Here is a 19,798-nt window from a genome sequence, read left to right on the forward strand (position 1 = left end):
GAAGATTCGACTGAATCAAACGCTTTCTCGTAATCAATGAAATATATATAAGGGTTGGTTATCTTCCGCACTTGTCTCTATCCCTTGATTGATAGTGTGAATATGGCCTATTGTTGAGTAGCCCTTACGAAATCTTGCCTGGTCCTTTGGTTGACAGAAGTATACGGTATTCGTGATTTTATTTGCGACTACTTTAATAAATATTTTGTAGGTAACGGACAGTAAGCTGATCGGTCTATAATTTTTCAAGTTTATGACGCCCCTTTCTCATGGATTAAGATTATGTTCGCGTTCTTCCAAAATTCAGGTAAGGTTGAGGTCAAGAGGCATTGCTTGAACGGGGTGGCCAGTTTTTCTAGACCAATCTACCCACCATCCTTCAACAAATCTGCTGTTACCTGATCCTGCCCAGCTGCCTTCCCCCTTTGCCTAGCTCCCAAGGCTTTCTTTACTTCTTCCGGCGCTACTAGTGGGTTGTCAAATTCCTCCATGCTATTCGCTCTTCTGTTATCGTCGGGGGTGCCCGTGGTACTGTATAAATATCTATGGAACTCCTGACTCACTTGAACTATCTTATCCATACTAGTATTGATTTTGCCGGCTTTGTCTTTTAGCGCATACAGCTGATTCTTGGCTAGTCCTAGTTTCTTCTTCACTGCTTTTGGGCTTCCTCCGTACCTGAGAGAATGCTCAATTCTATCCATATTATACTTCCTTATGTCAGCTGTCTTACGCTTGTTGATTAACTTGGAAAGTTCTGCCAGTTATATTCTAGCTGTAGGATTAGAAGGTTTCATACATTGGCGTTTCTTGATCAGATCTTTCGCGTCGTGCGATAGCTTACTGGCATCCTGTCTAACGGAGTTACCGCCGACTTCTATTGCACTCTCCTTAATGATGCCCATAAGGTTATCGTTCATATCTCAGGAAGGTCCCCTTCCTGAGTGAAAGCCGAATACTTTTTCTGTAGCTTGATCCGGAATTCCTCTATTTTCCCTCTTACCGCTAACTCATTGATCGGCTTGTTATGTACCAGTTTCTTCCTTTCCCTCCTCAAGTTTAGGCTAGTTCTAGTTCTTATCCTATGGTCACTGCAGCGCACCTTGCCGAGCACATCCACATATTGTATGAAGCTAGGGTTAACGCAGAGTATGAAGCCTATTTCATTTCTAGTCTCGCCATTCGTACTCCTCCACGTCCACTTTCACTTATCCAGCTTGCGAAGAAGGTATTCATTATCCGCCAATTATTCCGTTCTCCATACTCTACGAATAACTCTCCCCTAGAGCCTATGTCATATTCCCCCACTGTCTTGTCTCCCGCCTGCTTCTTGCCTACCCTGCCATTGAAGTCGTCCATCAGTATAGTGTATTTTGTTTTGACTTTACCCATCGCCGTTTCCACGACTTCATAGAAGCTTTCAACTTGCTGGTTATCATGACTGGATGTAGGCGCGTAGACCTGTAGGAACTTTAATTTGAACCTCTTATTAAGTTTCGCCACAAGACCTGCAAACCTGTCGTTAATGCTATAGAATTCCTGTATGTTGCCAGCTATATCCTTAATAATCAGGAATCCAACTCCTAGTCCTCGTCTCTTCGCTAAGCCCCGGCAGCACAGGACGTGGCAGCTTTTAGCAATGTATATGCTTCATTTGTCCTCCTAACCTCACTGAGCTCTATTACATCCCATTTAATGCGCGCTAATTCCTCCAATAGCACTGCTAGACTCGCCTCACTAGATAACGTTCTAGCGTTAAACGTTGCCCGGTTCAAATTTCAGTGGCGGCCTGTCCGGATCCAGAGATTCTTAGCACGCTCTGCTGCGTCACAGGTCGGACCGCCGCCGTGTTCATTTGCTTCGCAGCTGTTGGGTACTTACGGCCAGGGTACAGAAGTAGTGTACTACTTTGCAATTTGAAGAAAATTCGTGGGTATGCAACATTCATATAGAGGTGTATAACTGGCGAAGCTGTTTAGGCTGAATAAAAACTGGAGTGTACTAGAATATGGTTGAGGGGGACGAGCGGCTGGAGGCAGCGCGTACTTTGCAGTGAGGTGTGCGACGACGAAGAATGCTGTGGTAGCGCTTCGATGGAAATGGATTGAGCCGCATCAAGGTCGCGCCTTTCGAAACTGCTGACGAAACTTCTCGGAAGGGTCACTCGTACTACTTCGCTTGCTGGTATATTTGTTCCGACGGCTCAAACGCTGTAGATAATTGCATATGGCATGCATATATGGGATAAAAACAGATGCGTTCCCTCCTCTTCTTTTTTTTTTTTAATTGACGCTCGGTGCTAGCGCGTGCATCGCGGCCGCAGCGTCGGCTTTCATTGTACTGTGTTATTGTACGGTTCCCTTCCGAGAACAAATATTTTTCTTGTTCATCAAGCAGCATGTATCTCAGCATGTACATAGTGGATATGGTGTTGCGCTGATAAACTCGAGCTCACGGGTTCAAACCAGGTCGCGGAATTCAATGGGAACAAAATGAAAAAAACACTCGTGTACTGTTGTTTAGGTGCGCGTTAAAGAACCCCACGTGTGAGAACTGAACAGGGTGCCTCAGAATCATAGCACCAGACGCAAAGCGCCAGAATTTGTTTAAATAAAAGAATGACGGTAGCTGCATCCTTCGGGGTTTTTTAGGGATGCAAACAAAACAAATCATTATCGAATTCGATTTCAGAGGAAAATTTTAAACGCCTATATTTCATACCTAAATTTAATGATGTTCCCAACAGTACGTCCGATCGACTAAGGAGCTTCTGTATTATAAACCGCTGCTTTCAGTTATCCGGTGCACTATCATAAGGATATTAATGAACTAATTAAAGACTGGCATGCCTCGCAATAACGTAAATATATTTGTAGATCTGGTGTGTTCATTGAAGAAGGCAAGTGGGGTGGGCACCAAGTTTGAATGGGTTGCAGACGTGGTGAAACTTAAAAAAATCTTGTTCTTGCCTCAATTAAGTTAGCAGATTTACAGGCTGCCCCAAAACGGGGCGTTTATATTGAATGACCGCTAGGAAATTTTTCAGCACAACCGATTAGCACCCATGCGTTAATTCTCTCAGGAATTGGTACGCCTCTGTGCAAAAGTCACGACTTTGCAGCAGCACAATCATTGGGAATAGGAGTCCTAACTTGCACTGACCTCGCATTGTCGAGACTTGAAACGTGCTATTAGGCGTTACATCCGAAGGGAAATGGCTGTTCGATCATTTTAATAGTGAATTCTGAATTCGGATACGATCTGAATAGCAAATGCCATTCGATTTGACTATATGTTTCTGCTTCATTTCGCCAGCTGGAACGTTGAAGGAGATCGCCAGACAAGCCACGGAGATTACATTGGTAAAGAATGCCCGGTCTCCTAGATTCAGTTTGAGTACATATGCAATATATTTTCCCTAACACTGTTGTTCATATTAACGTCCAACAACTGTCTTGTTTCCTTTCTCGGAATAATGATTGGCTCACCTGGGGCTGGTGCATCTTTCAAAAGAAACACGCTTAATCCAGTCGGGAGTTCTCATTTCTTCATTGAGTGCAGTTAGAATATTTGATAATTTTCCTCTTATATATCGTGGATATATAAGTCTCTGTACCTTTAGATTTACCTACGAGTGCATTGTTCATCTCCATCTCTTTGCGCCACGCATTTATTAACCTGGTTTATTTCATTATAATATTGTTTTCTTTGATCATGGACCCTCATCAGTATTCCACTAACAAGAAGCGCACGTATAATGACGCCACATCAATCGAATTATCATGTGTAGCTTTGTATGTTGCAGATATGTGGCTACAGTGGGCAAAATTACGTGTTGATTTTAGAAAGCAGTGTTAAAAACAGCAGCTCAACTGGCTAAAAATACATTTGGTACCGGCCGACACGTGTCGCGGGTGCACTAAAGCAAGTAAACCTATCGAAATATTTATTGCACAGATCTTTCGCGAAAGAAAGTGGGCCTCAGCCAGCGTCCGCGCAACGAACGCGCGCTCGCTAGCAGACGACGCACTTGACAACGACAGCTAATTTGAAGATGTCATGTTGTATAACCCATTCGTCAAATATGTATACGTAGCAAGCAGATGTCAATAAACATTTCTAGTCTAAATAAAAGAGTGTTATAAGAGCATAGGCGCAGAATCGGTCTGAGCGGCCGCAGCGAAATTATGTTGAATACTCCGCGAAGCTCCTTTCCGCCCCAATCCAGTTCGCGGGAAGGCGTCGTTCGGCCCACTCAAGCACTGTCTAGCACACTCTAATACAAACTCTCCTCTTCTGCGCCGTACCGCCGTCAGTGGTTCTATTGGTGTTTCTATTGTAGACGCCTCTCCGCTTTTTCCTCCGGCGTGGTGCACCACACTACGCCGACACAAGTGCCGCCGCTCTCACCGCACCTCCCATGCATCTGCCACAACCTCTGCTGCAGACGTGCCAGCACCTCCGACGCACGTGACCTCATAACCACACAAGCGCAAACCACGTGCACAGGCGCCGCCTCCGCACTCTTTTCCTCTCTTCCCCTACCCGCCTCCATTGCTGCAGAGTCGTCGCCACACTCTGTCCCCCTCTCCCCTACCCATCCCCATCCTGTCCACGCGCCGTGTGACCGATACGGACAGGGTAACCGCCCTCGGAACGCATGCGGGATGCATACGGGGGCTAGAGATAACCCAGACAGCTTCGCTGTAAAATGCACTCACGCCAGATGCTCAATCACTTTCTGCTTTTGCATGATAACATGGATCCATTTCTGCAGACTCTGTGACAAATTCGCTTATGCCACGCTTTACGTGAATTCATTGTTTCATCTACACGTTTGCCTGGAACCATACGTGGCTACTACATAGAAATTGTTCTTTCATATATTTTTGTAACTGCAAGGTTTTTTACTAGTTGTCTAAGTGATATAAAGCGTAAGAAGTTGTATAAGGACGTTGTAAGTACTATTTTTGCTCTACCGTCGTATCACTCTTTGTAATCTGTAGACCTAGGACAAGACGTGCTTAGGCCATGATCAAGCGCACATTTATCTAGTTCCAGAGCCGGAAAGCCCTTGCCAATGCTCAGTGTTATTACCTTATCGTATTTCCTTGTGACAGCTCGCACTCTTAGGTGATGTGACAGAAAGCACTATCTCAGGGACTCACCTACATTCCTCAGTGCTTTCCTCGCAGCACGCTACGCAGAAACTGTCCGGCGTTCTATTGACTTCACGATGGCACAAGTTAATGATGCTTTACCAGGTCTTCGCCGGAGCACACATGTCATCGTTGCTTTACACACACAACATGAACCCGCCATGCTGGCTTAGTGGCTATGGGGTTGGACGGCTAAGCATGAGGTTGCGCTTTCGAAGCGAGAACACCCATGTGGTTAGATTTGGGTGCGGGTGCCCCATAATGAGATCGTGATTTTTGCATTTAGAACCCTATAAATTAAATTAATTAACATACACGACATCGACATAGATGCATATGACAGCATAACACGCAGTTGCTGTGGACCTCACACTCTGTGTTTCTTTCTTTTACGCTTTTTCACTATCTTCGTAGAAAGCAGCAATCGTCATTTGATCTCGCGAGAAACGGCAAGCGTAGAATCGTGTCGCTGGCGCCATACGATCACCTTCAACGTGGTCATCGTGCTACTGTTGTGAAAGGCACGCGCACTGACGACCTACAATCGCAACTACTTTGCACGTTCGCCGACCTGGTATCTGTTTGCGGTACCCCAAACAATAGTATATAGCTAGCTGCCTGCACAATGCTACGCATACCGTCGATTGGCACAGTGCTTGGGATCTGCACTAGTATCCTTCAAGTGAAAATTTAAAATAGAAGTATTTAAGGTAGGCAGGAATGTCTTTCCTGTGTCGCCAAACTTCGTGCGTCATTAATACAAACAAAGAGATGACCTACACTGAAATCGAAGACTTGAAACAGGTTGTAACTGTTAAAAATGAGCAGACCTACGTTATTGCGATAGAAGTTTTACAAAAACTCCAGGCGCATTTCTCCAGTCGACATCGCCATTGCCGCGATGTTAAACTTCCAAGTGCGATAAAATCGCGGCCGCGCGCTGTATGCTGTTGGTGCGAGAGAAAGCGTGAAAGGTGGAGCCGACAAGACTGTCCGCTAAATCGCTTCGTGCGAGTGAGGAACGCTAGGATGAAGCACGCAGTCTTCCATCGCGCAAGGGGTGGGGGGGGGATTATTGAGGGGCGTTTAACTAAGGCAACGGCTGCGTATGTCCCGGCTGTGCGTGCCTTATCTTGAAATCAATCAGGGGTGGCTACGAAGTCTAGGCGTGCGGAGAGCTAACCGCTTCGTGCGTGCTGTGTCCTTGCTGCTCAGTTCGCGTTAAAGCCAGAGGCAGTACGAAGGGTCATTCGCTCGCTGCTGCTGCTGCTCTCCCTCTTGATAACGTTTTGACTGCGAGTGTCCGCAGTGATCGAGTGAGGTGTGTTCGTTTCCCTGTGCGCGTGACAGCATGATTGTTTTCTTAAATATTAAGGTAATGCTTCTACTACTGTCCTTACTTCTACTAATCTACTATCCTTACTTCGTGTAGCTGTCTAATAATTTGCTATCCCAATCGATGCTTCCCCATTTGGGTAAAACTGCGACATTTGTTTCCAGGCACAATAAGATTAAAATTGGCTCAATACAGCGAATACTAAGCCACGATTGCAAGCATGCTGCTCTCGCCCGCCCTACTTGAACAAGTTTTGCCGTGTTATCGCCCGAGGGCAAGTTCCATCGTAGTTCTAACGAACGATTTGAGGAAAATTCTGGCCCCAGCTCGAAATTGTTTCTTCCACAGTAGTGAATTAGTTCAGCATAGGCTGTGCACTTCGAAGATGGGATTCAATTCAAAAATTCAAAAATCAGTTTATTCAAACGACTAATAAGAAATACATGTGAACCATCTGGGCCCTTAGCCTCCTCGGCTAGACTTGGGCCCATGCAGGAAGTGCGAAAAAGAAAAAATCGTTATAGCGAGACAACTCAGTATTTTACACAGGATTCATGTAACGGCAGTTATACTGCAGTTATACACAGGCAGGGGAAATGCTCAAGAAATTATACAATAATTCGGAGGACAACATAGAAAAAAAATAGAGAAAAATAAAAAAATAAAATGAAGAATGCATCAAAGAAAAAACACAGACTTATAGTGGAGTCGAATATTGCTGGCTTCGGAAAAATTTTTTTATATCGGCGATTGAGAATTGACCTACTTTTAAGTTAGCAGGCAGTTGGTTCCAAATTTTAGCAGTGGCATAGGCGATAGTTCTTTTTCCGTACACATTATTAACAGCTGGAAGGTTAAAACGACAACTGAAAAAATTTCTAGTTGGACGAGATGGATATACAAAAACAGATGATGATAGTGGGATGTTATGGTTTAGTATATGTATAACCACACAAGCTAGTTTGAAATCCCGGATAGCAAAGAAAGGTGTAATGTCTAAGTGACGAAAGAGCGGAGCGGATCTATCTGTGTGTTTACTATGTGTTATTATTCGAAGTGCTCTTTTTTGCAAGATTACTATTTGATTTAAGTACGTGTTATACGTAAGTCCCCAGGACTCCACGCAGTAAGTCATATTGCTTTGAAAAAGGCAATAATACAAAATTTTTAATGTGCGAAGCGAGAAGAACTTTCTAGCTTTTATTAGGATAAAGCAAGCCCGTCTCAATTTGCTGCTTACTCGAATTATGTGAGGATTAAAATTGAAGGCTGAATCTAGAGTTATACCAAGATATACCTGTTGATCGACTCGTTCGAGGGGGTTTGCGCCTATTCGTAACTCATTTAAGCTATATGAATTTTTATATGGACTAGAGAACACAATGTATTTAGTCTTTGAGGTGTGTATTGTTAATATATTTTGTAAAAACCACTGGCACATCTGAGAAAGATCACTATTAGCGTGCCTTTCAAGCATATTAGGGTCATGACTAGAGAAGAGAAGGGCTGTGTCATCAGCATACATAATAGTTTGGGCATAATTCAAAGCATCTGGCAGATCATTTATGTACAAGGAAAAGAGTAATGGTCCCAATACCGAGCCCTGAGGCACGCCACAAAGGATGGAATGAACGCTTGATACGGATTTGTCGATTTTAACACATTGCTTGCGACCAGAAAGATAGCTTTCGAAAAACTGTTTCGCTTGACCTCTGAATCCATACCGATGCAGTTTTGATAGTAGTATATCATGGTTCACAGTGTCAAACGCTTTTTTAATATCAACAAAAATGCCAACTACATACTCTGTTATTTAATGCTTTGTTAATAAATTCACTTAAACATTGTACAGCCGTGGAAGTAGATCTGTTTTTCCTAAAACCGTGCTGGTTATCTACTAGTACGTTATATCTATCTAGAAAATGGGTAAAACGTTTCATCAATAACTTCTCAAATACTGTGTTAAGGGCACTAAGTATTGATATTGGTCGGTAGTTCTGGATGTCATCCTTACTACCGGACTTGTATATTGGTGTGACTTGCGCTATTTTAAATGCGTCTGGATATGTGGTCATGTAGAAGGATGCATTAAATAATTTTTCTAAATGCCCACTCAGTTCCTCTATGTGCTGTTTAATGACGAATAAGGGGATCTTATCTTTACCTGGTGTTCTTCCTCCAGTCATTGTTTTAACGGTAGAAATTATTTCATCCTGAGTAATGTCATCGAAAACAAAAGAATTAAGTACAGGAGCTGGGAGCTCGGGGGCTTCGTGCATACTTAGTTGTTTCGCAAGAGCTGGACCTATATTGCAAAAGTATTGATTGAAGTCTTCCGCAAGGCTTTCTGTGGTTCTAGTAGGTGGGATAATTTCTGGCAATATATGATCCTTCTCTCGAAGTGTGATGACCGAGTTTACTATTTCCCACATTTTACGCGGGGCATGTTGGTTGCTTTCTATAAGAGTTGTATGATACTTCTTTTTGGATTTTCTAAGTAAGGCCAGAGCTTTATTTCTATGTATTTTATATTGTGTACGATAGTATTCATTAGCTTTGAACTGCTTGTGCTTTCTATACCATTTATCTTTAGTTTGTATAGCAGCTAAGACCTCAGTCGTTACCCAAGGACATATTGGGTCAGAATAATAAAATTTTGCATTAACAATTGTTTCTGTAAAGCAAGATGAGATAACATTTATAAGGTGGTCGAATTCTTTGTTAATATTCTTACTGTTCTCAACATTGATCACTAGAGTGCGTATACGGGAACTTAACAGGTTGTGATCAATAGTTGTTTTCACGCGTTTCTTAAATTCTTTTTTGAGAGGAGAACACGATGCTAGAAAAAACACTGGAAAATGGTCAGAAATATCAGCATCAATAACTCCAGAGAAAGATAGTGAGGTATCAAAATTGCATAGGATATGGTCTATGAGCGTCGCTGTGGAGGGGGTGACTCGAGTTGGTTGTGTTATTTGATTAAGGAACCCGTAAGACTCAATCAGGTTCACGTATGGTGCTGCATTGTCATTAAGAGTGTCGATATTAATATCTCCACATATTATTGCAGGATTATTCATAGAGGCGAGATGTTCTAGAGCAGGTTCAAAGGCTTCCAGAAAAAGACTAATGTGCGAACTTGGGGAACGGTATAAAACACCTACAGTTAACTTGGAACTCAGCTCAAGGAATAAGAAATCATATGCATCGGGAACCTGACATGTTAGTTTGGGACAATGCTTGAAAGGAATATTCATGTGTACATACAAAGCAACTCCTCCACCACGCGTCTTTGTTGGTCGCGAGAGATAAACTGAATTAAAATTTGGAATATTAAAGAATTCATCAGGTTTCAACCAAGTTTCTGACAACGCGATTATATCATACTCAAAGGAATGGGACTTTAATAAAACCAGCAAAGAGTCAATATTTTTAGTTAAGCTTCTAATATTGCAGTGTAGTATCTTCAGATTATGCGCAGCTGAAAAAGCCGCGTTCAGATGCGACACATTACACATTTCTGGAAATGGCTTACCTACTGCAGAGGCCACAAAATCATGCAATTAAATTCAAGTCCTCCTCACAAGTGATGTGAATGACTGACGAGGTTTCAGTTTTCCGGACAAGAATTTTTCCATTGGAAACCCAGGAAAATTTCCACTGTTTTTCTTTCCTTTTCTGAATGGTCTTGCCGAGCAATATCTTCAACTCCGGACATAAATGTTCATTTATGTAAATAGGATTATCATTTTCTAATTGCAAGTTTAATGTGGAAAGCTTCTTCCTTTTTGCGAGTTGGAGGAAGTTGTCTCTGACTTTGCGAGATGTAAATCGGACAACAATGTTGGATTTTGTTTTATCTTTAGTTGACACGCGATGAACTACATCAATGTCCGATGCGGAGATTTCCATACCAAGTTTAGCCCCAAGTACCTGCACGGTATTTTCAAGGTTCTCATCAACTGTGAAAGGAAGACCCTTAATTTCCAAATTCGTTGCTCTGCTGTATTGCTTCAAATCAATCACGTCTTTCTTTGTGGCGGCAAGTTCCTGTTTAAGGTGCAGGTTTTCTTTTTTAAGCTGCTCATTGTCGTCTTTGAGAGTCTTGAGATCCGCGCAGGCACTCTCTAGCTTGGTCTTAAGGTCATCAAAGGAATTACTAATATACTGAGTCGCATCCTTGATTTCGTCAAGGTCAGTCCTGATTGCATCAATTTTGTCAAGCTTCAGTGACATGTCCTGAACAATTTTCGCCAATTCTTTGATGGTGGTAGGTGCTTTTTCTCCCATCATAGAGCCAGAGCAGCGAGCGACTTAGAGTAGGTAATAGAAAGAAAGCGTCTAAGTCACGCACCTGCAAGAAGGCGAAGGGCGTTTTTAGCAGCGCTGTTCCATGCGAGCTATTCCCACTGAGTCGCCCGCTGCTCTGTGCCGACAGGGTTCCACCACCTTGCTTTTATAGCTGCAGGACCGGCGGTGCGCAGGCGCAATGATGGCTTCTTGTCAGTAGAGTTGAGGGGGCGTGATCCAGGTTCTCCAGGTAATCACCACGTCGATCTTGCTTTTATAGCTGCAGGACCGGCGGTGCGCATGCGCAATGATGGCTTCTTGTCAGTAGAGTTGAGGGGGCGTCATCCAGGTTCTCCAGGTAATCACCACGTCGATCTGCAAGAAGGCGAAGGGCGTTTTTAGCAGCGCTGTTCCATGCGAGCTATTCCCACTGAGCCGCCCGCTGCTCTGTGCCGACAGGGTTCCACCACCTTGCTTTTATAGCTGCAGGACCGGCGGTGCGCAGGCGCAATGATGGCTTCTTGTCAGTAGAGTTGAGGGGGCGTGATCCAGGTTCTCCAGGTAATCACCACGTCGATCTTGCTTTTATAGCTGCAGGACCGGCGGTGCGCATGCGCAATGATGGCTTCTTGTCAGTAGAGTTGAGGGGGCGTCATCCAGGTTCTCCAGGTACAGTTCATTCATTCTTTCGTCTTCAAGCGAAAGATCCAACTTTGCTTCGTATATTTTCTTGATTGGTGGTCTACTCAATAGGAGATACCATATTGGGAAACCGAAAGTCCGAATGTGCCGTGCGAAGAATATGTAGGCGCTCTACTGGGGGCATGCATTCTTGGATGCCTACTTGGAGAAGCCGCCGCTCAGCTATTTCAATAATTTTTTGGCGAAAGGAAGAGTTCACCGGTGTTTTAGGGGCAGATATTTTTTTTAACTAGAAGCTTTCACTTGCAGGTTTGTTTGATTTGCAGGCGCGTATCGAAGGCGGCCAGTGAAAACACTCACTTAGGACGTGCGGAATCTCTAAAGCGACTGGTTACACATGTTTATTTTGCGTAATAATGTATGAATGGTTAAACGGTGCAACGTGTGGTCAGATATAAGCATTGTTAGTAGAACAGGTGACTGATCGATGTCAAGAAACACAAAATTTGTCAATTAGATATCTTTAGAGATGCTTCGTTCACAATGAGATGGAAATTGTAAAATTCATTTATATGTGTTTGACCACTAGTGCCATGTTTCAAGTATTTGCTGTGCATCCTGTTCAGGGTTTAACGGTAAACTTCAAAAGGCGACTGAAACCAAGGTACACTGTTCGAGAAGCTTTCAAAGAAGCGTACGTGTCTAGAAGTTGCGGTGTGTAGCAACCGTCGCCACATATACGACGCGCGCACAACTTATGTCGATCAAAAATGAAGAGAAATATGCAGATGTCACGCACTGTGGTAATCGATGTAAATGAAGCTTCCTGTGCTGCTTGCGCTCATCGACGGTGGTTGGCGGTGACCTTAATGGCATTCGACAGTCGTGATGTCGTCTCAAAGGCCACTTTGCTGCCACTACTTATGTTTGTCCACGTAGTACACGGAACACGGAGAGACGTGATTGCTTGAGGCGTTGTGCGCCGTTGTTGGTAGCCAGCAAGAAGGTTAGCAGTGTCATTGGCTCTCCCATCGTGTCACATCATGGCAGAGGTGTTGATATGCTAAACGGCCGCTTGGATAGGGTTGTCCTGACCCAGCGACGCCGAGAGAACGATGAGCAAGGAAGCATGAACGGAGAAGTACGAAATGTAGCGCTGAACTTTGACCGTCTGAATTCCCCTAGCAAAAACGTGATAGATGGAACCACCAGTACTCGAATTTGGTTTGCCGGAGTCGCAGCTCGGGAACCGCAATCCGAAGACCTCTTGTATGTGCGTTGGCAGGCAGCGGTTTTCGGGTTTCCTCAAATTGACGTCGAAATGCCTGGATAACACCAACAACATTGTATCTACAATGGTGCTGCCACAAACAGGGATCAATCCCTGGGTGCATATCGAGCGCACTCGAGCGTACGCGAGTGTTTGATTTCTTTTCGCATTGCCGAGTGGATAATGTAGACAGCGGCCAGTGAAGCGTCCACGTACCCGTACTTGAGTGTCACAAGGCATGCGTCAGCAACATCGTCGACCAGTGCTCACCTGGCTTCGAAATCTGGTGGAAAGGACAGCATTGCCGGTCAAATTGATAGATTGGCGGCCATTTTGTTCTTGCGAATGGCCACTCCAGTGCACCTGACATACTGTCGCTTCCAGTGTCGCATTCGCTGGAGACCAGCAATCGGTTGCGGGTCGGCACTCCATGTCTCCGACAACGCGATGATACCTGCTTTCGGCAGTACGCAATCTCCTACAATTCCTGGGGCGGCAGCATGTAGAGTTTATACATTAAATGGCGTGATTGAAACGTCTCCGCTTCTTGTGGCTTGTAGCAGCCTGTCAGTCATGTGAGGAAAACAACGGGTTAATTTCAGCTTATTCAGCAGAACCATACTATCGCGCAGAGTTCAATCCGTGGTACCACTGCGGTGTTCCAATGTGAAGTCAAGGTTAGTGTTTGTTAAGTACAAGCCTCCAGCAGCGGTCACACGCGATAGTGCGACGTACACAAAGCCGCAAAGGGTGCCTCTTACTCTAGTCGCACACAACCTGTACATACGTGCCATCCTATGATTTGGGTATGGTAATTGCATTGGCTTGTACGAGAGGGAAATGGACTCTTCTGCAAGTTACTTTATCGCGCTCGTACAAAATTACAGTCACATTGCGCTTGTCTGGGACACCCACTAGGGTTCTTGTGGAGGATGGTACACCCTGACGTATGTCTTCCTGGTCGTTCGCGACGACACCCACTGACGAATTAGGAAACTCGAGCCAGAGGCCTTGTGAATCGCAGTTCTCGTTAGTATCTATGTGCTTTAGTAAGCCGACATTGCAGTTGACTAATCCGTCAAAGACGTCCATGTTGCCTCTGATCATGCAGGATTTTGCAATGCTCAATTTTAGCTCTTTAGGAACAGAACAGAGAAAGCCGCGTCATTCATTTCCTCATTCATTCACTAAAGAGAGACCGAATGAGAACGCTTGCCTTGACAATCAGCTGTCGAGTCAAGCGCGAGAGCTCCTACAATCATTTTGCGGGTAGTCGCGCCTAATTCTGGCGTCCATAGGGCATTGCTGCGTCCTGTAAGGTGCTTCAGAAGGCATGGCGGTTATCTGTCTACTGAACTTCCCCCCCCCCCCCCCCCCCTATGCGGCGTTCACGGCAGCAGCAGCAATGTAAATGCCTCCAAAGTAGGACGTCACGCCTGGAAATGAAAATGACGTCTAAACATTTTGCGATTTCGCGCGAATGCTTGAACGCCTTTGGGGTCGGGCATTTTGAACTGTTCGTGATAAGCTTGCTCTTTTGTGAGTTCTAAACATTATTTGACCAGGTGATGTTCTGTCGGACTGCTTATGCGGAAGAGTGACGAAACACTGACGGATTACAGTATTTACCATTAGAAGGATTACAACTTTCTGCAATAAGGGCTAGAGCTGTGATTGTGTACTTCTCAAGTTATTGACGAATTCAGTAATACTCTCTTTCGTTTCCTAGATAAGCCTGTAGCTGCGAGACCTGAATAGGCACTGTTGTCCTAGGGATATAAAAGAAAGTAAGATCTATTCACGCAGGTCATTGTTCTTACGTGTAGGTGATGGCTGTCGACAATATAGTTCCACCTAGGTTAACGGTGGCAATGATGGCGGCCCTATAGCAATCGGTAACACTGGAGCCAGACTGTGGCGGCTGTTCTGTATCATCTACCCCGGCAGTAGAAGCACCCAGCTACACATCCGTGGTGAAAGGTGTGTCATAACGCTTTAGTCTCACCACGTGAGCGATGTCACTTGCAGCTAACGACGATGCTGAGTGGTCGGTGCGGATGATTTTGTGTGTGGCATCGCTCACTTATCGGACCATGCACTATTGACCAGTGCAATGCGACAACATTTCCGAAAGGCTAACACGGAAGATGGGTGGCTATAGGATCACCAGAGAACCCGCATAAAAGTGCACGTCGCGGGGGTGGCAATCATAGAGGCGTCTCTGATGCTTCTGTGAGGCCTCTAGACGGGTGCCGGCGAGTTGCCGCGCGTGGGCGGTGCGTGTGATGGCGGCAAGGTGTCCAAGGCCAACGCGGGTTCTCGGCTGTATAGGCGACAGAATGGTGAATAGCCGGAAGTTTCGTGACATGGTGAATTATACGCGAACATAACATATGGTAAATGAAGACCCCAGTCCTGGTGGTCGGCTGCAACGTACTTCGAAAGCACGTCGGAGATGGCCCGGTTTGGGTCCTCCGTGAGGCCGTTGGTCTGTGGGGGTGGTATGACATGCTGAATTTGTGCTATGTTGTGCTTGATCGGAGGATGACTTCGACGACTGCCGAGGGAAAACTACGGCCATGGCCAGTTAGCAATTGGCGCGGAGCACCAAGCACTAAAATGATGTCGTACAGAAGAAAATTAGCTATGTCAGTAGCACAATTTTTCGGCAAGTCTCTTGCGGTGGCGTACCGCGCAGCTTAATCGGTAGCGACGACGACCCATTTATTCCAGGAGTCCAGTGGCTGCGGCAGTGGCGAGCGATATACTCGATGCGTCAGCAGTTGAAACATATGGGCTTGTCGCCAACGGTGCGCCTTTCGGACGGGTTGCGCTGTCCTTAAGAGTTGTAAGAGCAGCGAGGTGGCAAAGTGGTTGAATGAAGAGGTTCATAGGGCGCGGGACGAATGGAATGAAGGCGGACGTTGGACAGTTGTTGGCAGGCGACGGCCTGTGTCAAGGAGATTGTCTTCGGAGAAGCATCAGATGACGGGAATTGACTGGCCGCCGGCGGTGCTGCTTGGACCTCACGATGGGTGTTGTGGGTTAACCTTTGACATCGCGAGGGCGCGTGGAAGAGGTCGTCATAAGATGACATAGCGGCTGCGTTGGGAAGGAACATGATGGGTTGCGATATTCCATGGCTTTTAGCATGCGCGAGACGGCGGCATTTCATGATGATCGTGTCGATGCTGGTGACGTTATTAAACACCAGTAGATTGAAGCGTTATCAGTAATGCCTTTGAGGACGTGACTATCTTATCATGCTTCGACATGTTCGGGCCGGCCTTGCTACGAAGGCCGGAGACATCGAGAATGTAGAACTTGGACGACGTCTGTGCGCTTGCTACAAAGGCCTACTTTGGATTGAGTTAGCGACTAAATGGGTAATAAGGTCTTGGTGGAGCTTCCCTTTCAAAAGATCCCAGCTCGTGGTCTCCTCTTCGTGAACTTGGAACCATGCCCGTGGTGTGCTATCGAGGTAGAAAAAAAAAACTTTGCGGGCATAATAGCCGGATCGCATCTGTTACTCGTGCTGACACGTTCATACAAGCGGAGTCAGTCGTCAACATCAGGACTGCTAACTCCGATGAAAATACCAGTGTACCGAGGAGAGGGGGAGAATTGTGATGTAGGTCGTGGCTTCAGGCGTAGAGGCTTGCGCAGACGAAGTGCCGCAATTGGAGCCGAAGTTGCATTGTCAGACGTGCGACCGCTGCAAGGCCACATGGCGAGCACGGGGAACTTCGGCCTCCACCAGATAGCGCTACGTGTCCGGGATGCGCAAGGCTATTTCAATATCTCTACACGTAGGCCAACGGTGGCCGAGACGGGGACCTTATAGCAATCGGGAACGCGTCCTCTCCTTGAGTGCAACCGCTACTGTGGCTGCTTTTCCGTATCAATACGTACGCTGGGTATCAGCTCTTTCTTTTTGCAAGCGAAAGGTTACCTTAGTGAGCTTTCCTACAGCGAAGTTCTGTTTCTTCTCAAGCGATGGCACCTAAACTTCATAGTAAAATTCCGCTTTTGTGTTTCGAACGATTAGCTGCCGACGGACTTCTAGAAAAGTTTGTGCTGGTAAAATCTGTACCTGCACATTACTCGCTGCGGATGTTTGAAGTGGTGACTAGGAAAAATTGTTGACTGAAGTCTCTCGTGATGTGCTTTGCGTACCTGGAGAAAGTGGCGCGCTTCTTTCCTGCAGATTATTTGCAATGTTCCCCACTGAAGGATTCCCAAGTGCCTGATACCTCAGTGAGGTGCCGCATGCGAGTGACATGCCGGAATGGTCAGGAAGTGTCGTTAAAAATGCGGATCAGTTTCGCTCGAAGGGCGAGAATTCGGAAGATGTAGCGATGTTCAGCGTTGCAGTAAATGCTCTTAGATTCCTAAGAATACGCGGGCACCTCTCAGCACGGGAAGCAACTGCTCTTGCCTAGTAAAACCAGCTCATTCGTAGGTAGTTATCATCCTTGAACGCTTCGGCGATGACGAGGGCTACCACTTTAGGAGATCCCACTCAATGTAACAGGAAAGTAGGCAAAACGAAAAACTGCGTCTGCAGCTTGATGTTTACTGTTCATTTCACTCTCACGACTGTACGCACCCTTTTAAGTACTCACGCAGCTGCTAAGAAGGGATGCTAACCTCTATGAGCGCAGCCCTCATGCCAGCAACGGCGGGGCACTATGAATCCGCACTGTCTCTGCAGAGTCCGTTGACCGGCGCGTGCACTTGAATTTCTCATTTATACAGTCAAATGCACTGTAAACTGTCTCTGGCGTATCTAAAGACCTACTAACCCGCCATGCGTGCGCAGTTCAGGCGCGTCGATACCATGGGAGCTCAACGGCGCTGGGGACGATGGCGATAACGTGTTTTAAGTGTGAGACGGATTGGTTGACATAGAAGAGGAAAGCATAAGGCTGACCAAACCGTAACTGTCCAGCATGTCGCTGACATCTGATTCTCCATCAGCAGTGATTAAAAGGGGAACAGACCGAAAGATGGGGTAGACAGGACTAAAGAAGTCAAGGGGTTACGGCCCAAAACAACGATATGATTAGGAGCCACGCCGTAGTGACTCCGCGTTAACTTTGACCCCCGGAGTTTTAAGATTCGCCTAATGCAAGATACGAGGGTTTCTTTGCATTGCACTCCATCGCTGAATAAAAGGGGAATCAATATCTCAGTGAAACCACGTACATCAGATGTGGTAAAGGCGTCTTTGCTCATTCAAACTTTCTATGTCGGCCAGAACCAATTAGGAACATGCGTGGCTAACTTTCATTTTGTTTACAGGAAGGTTGCATGTGGGTGAATGGGTCTTGCATTAATTGTGGTGGATCTGTTATAGGGAACATGCCGCGGACTGCCGGTGAGTCTCTCTTGCGCCTCGCTGCGCTTGAGTCACGTCCGAGTTGTGTCTCAGGAGTTTCACAGCGTTGTGTGTTGTCGTGTTGGCTCTCGATGTTTGACATGTTGCTCAATAGTAAATAAAACATAGAATGGTACTCGAATGAATCGCACCAGTATCAATATTCTCTTACATGATTTGATTTCTCTTTGCACAGGAATAACTCGACAATTGAAATCGAAGATTACCAGCTGAGCTTTCCTGTTCCACTGGAGTATGAAGTGCACGTTCAAGGATCCATTTTAGGACGGCTGTTTCGGCTGTTCAATGGACATATGAGAAGATTGTTAACCGCAGACGAGGCGAAAAGTTTGGAAACAGTATCGAAGAAATACATCAACAAAGCTATAGTTGAAATTACAGAATTCATCAAAGATCCGGCGCCTTGGATGGCCTGGAACAATTCTATTATAGAAGCATATAGTAGATATAGAGATCAGCAAAGTTCTTAGAGCACGTGATGGTACACAATCTGGTCGCCACACCCGTTCCCTCCATGCAGGCAGAGTAAAGATACATAATGAAAACTGTTTTACCCAGTTAGAAATTGTTAATTAATTATAAGACGCCTGTAACCTTTGCTCAATACAGTCACTTATGAAGCCGTGGAATTAATTTTCCAGCACTTTGAAATATTAAAATCTACGAAACTGTAAAATCATATCAGATATAAAGGATCATTCTGAAAACAGGTTGTTTTTAAACATGGCTGCTGCTTAAACCACTTCAAGGGTGAATACAAATAGTAAAAGAAGAAGCTCAATGAGCACTGCAATAACTAGCACGGACGGGCTCCAATAAAGAAAGACCAATTCAAAATAGAAAACATTCATACAGTATAAAGTTTCTAATGGAAACATCGCCATTTGTCGTTTCTCTCGGTGTATAGTGATGTAAATGTGTGCATTTTTATACGTTGTATGCACAATGTAAAAAGTTAAGATTTACCCCGTAAAGTGTATTGATCTTTAGCAATCTCATTCACCTTACAAGCATGCAACTTAGCCGTTGGTTAAGGTTGAAGGCACTTGGTTTCTACGACCAGATGTGGCTATATGAGCGAACCGCATGAGTCTGGCCCTGCTCATTAGTGTGCACACAGGCACTGCCTCTCTTAACATTTTTATGCTCTCATCTTCCTCCTGAAGACTAAAAGAGCCACTTCGGCACTAATCTATCTGCCTTCTATCTCCTCTTTCATGCTATTGAGTCGGTACCATGTCGTTCAATGATGCTGAAAGCCTGTTAGCGCGTGACCTAGAGCCCCGCTATATGGATAGAATGTGCTTTAATCCATGATATATATTCATCTACCATCGCAAAAGAACGGTTATGCGGTGCACGATTAACACGTGTGGATTGTCCTAAAGAAACTTCGGCGCACAAGTATTGTAGAAGGTGGTAAATTCACCGCCCACGGTACAGTTACTCTGTATATTGAAATGGGAAAAAATGAGCACTACACTAAAGTTACTCTTACCCTCCACCCCCCCCCCCCCGCCCTTCCACACACACACAACATTCTAAGCAGCTACCAGTCATCAGGTGGAGTGTCACTCTCAGGTGGATTGGCCTGTATAGTTCATTGGAGAGTTCTCGGGATGCCCTCAGGCGCATCGTGCTGACTCCCAGAGGACATGGAAGTTCAGGTACACAGGCGTAGGGCGTCATGGCGGCCT

General features: G+C 45.4%; 1 protein-coding gene across 1 annotated transcript in view; it reads left to right on the forward strand.

Moving 5' to 3' along the window:
- The window catches only part of LOC129387292 (uncharacterized), a 49,600-nt gene extending 30,004 nt beyond the window's left edge, over positions 1-19,596 (forward strand). The window contains exon 5 of the mRNA XM_055076140.2: positions 18,277-19,596. Within this exon, the coding sequence (XP_054932115.1) occupies positions 18,277-18,571 (295 nt within the window). The 3' untranslated portion in view covers positions 18,572-19,596. The remainder of the gene's footprint in view (positions 1-18,276) is intronic.
- Positions 19,597-19,798: the final 202 nt, after the last annotated feature.

This window comes from Dermacentor andersoni, chromosome 2 (assembly GCF_023375885.2).
Source record: "Dermacentor andersoni chromosome 2, qqDerAnde1_hic_scaffold, whole genome shotgun sequence".
Classification (NCBI taxonomy): Eukaryota; Metazoa; Arthropoda; class Arachnida; order Ixodida; family Ixodidae; genus Dermacentor; species Dermacentor andersoni.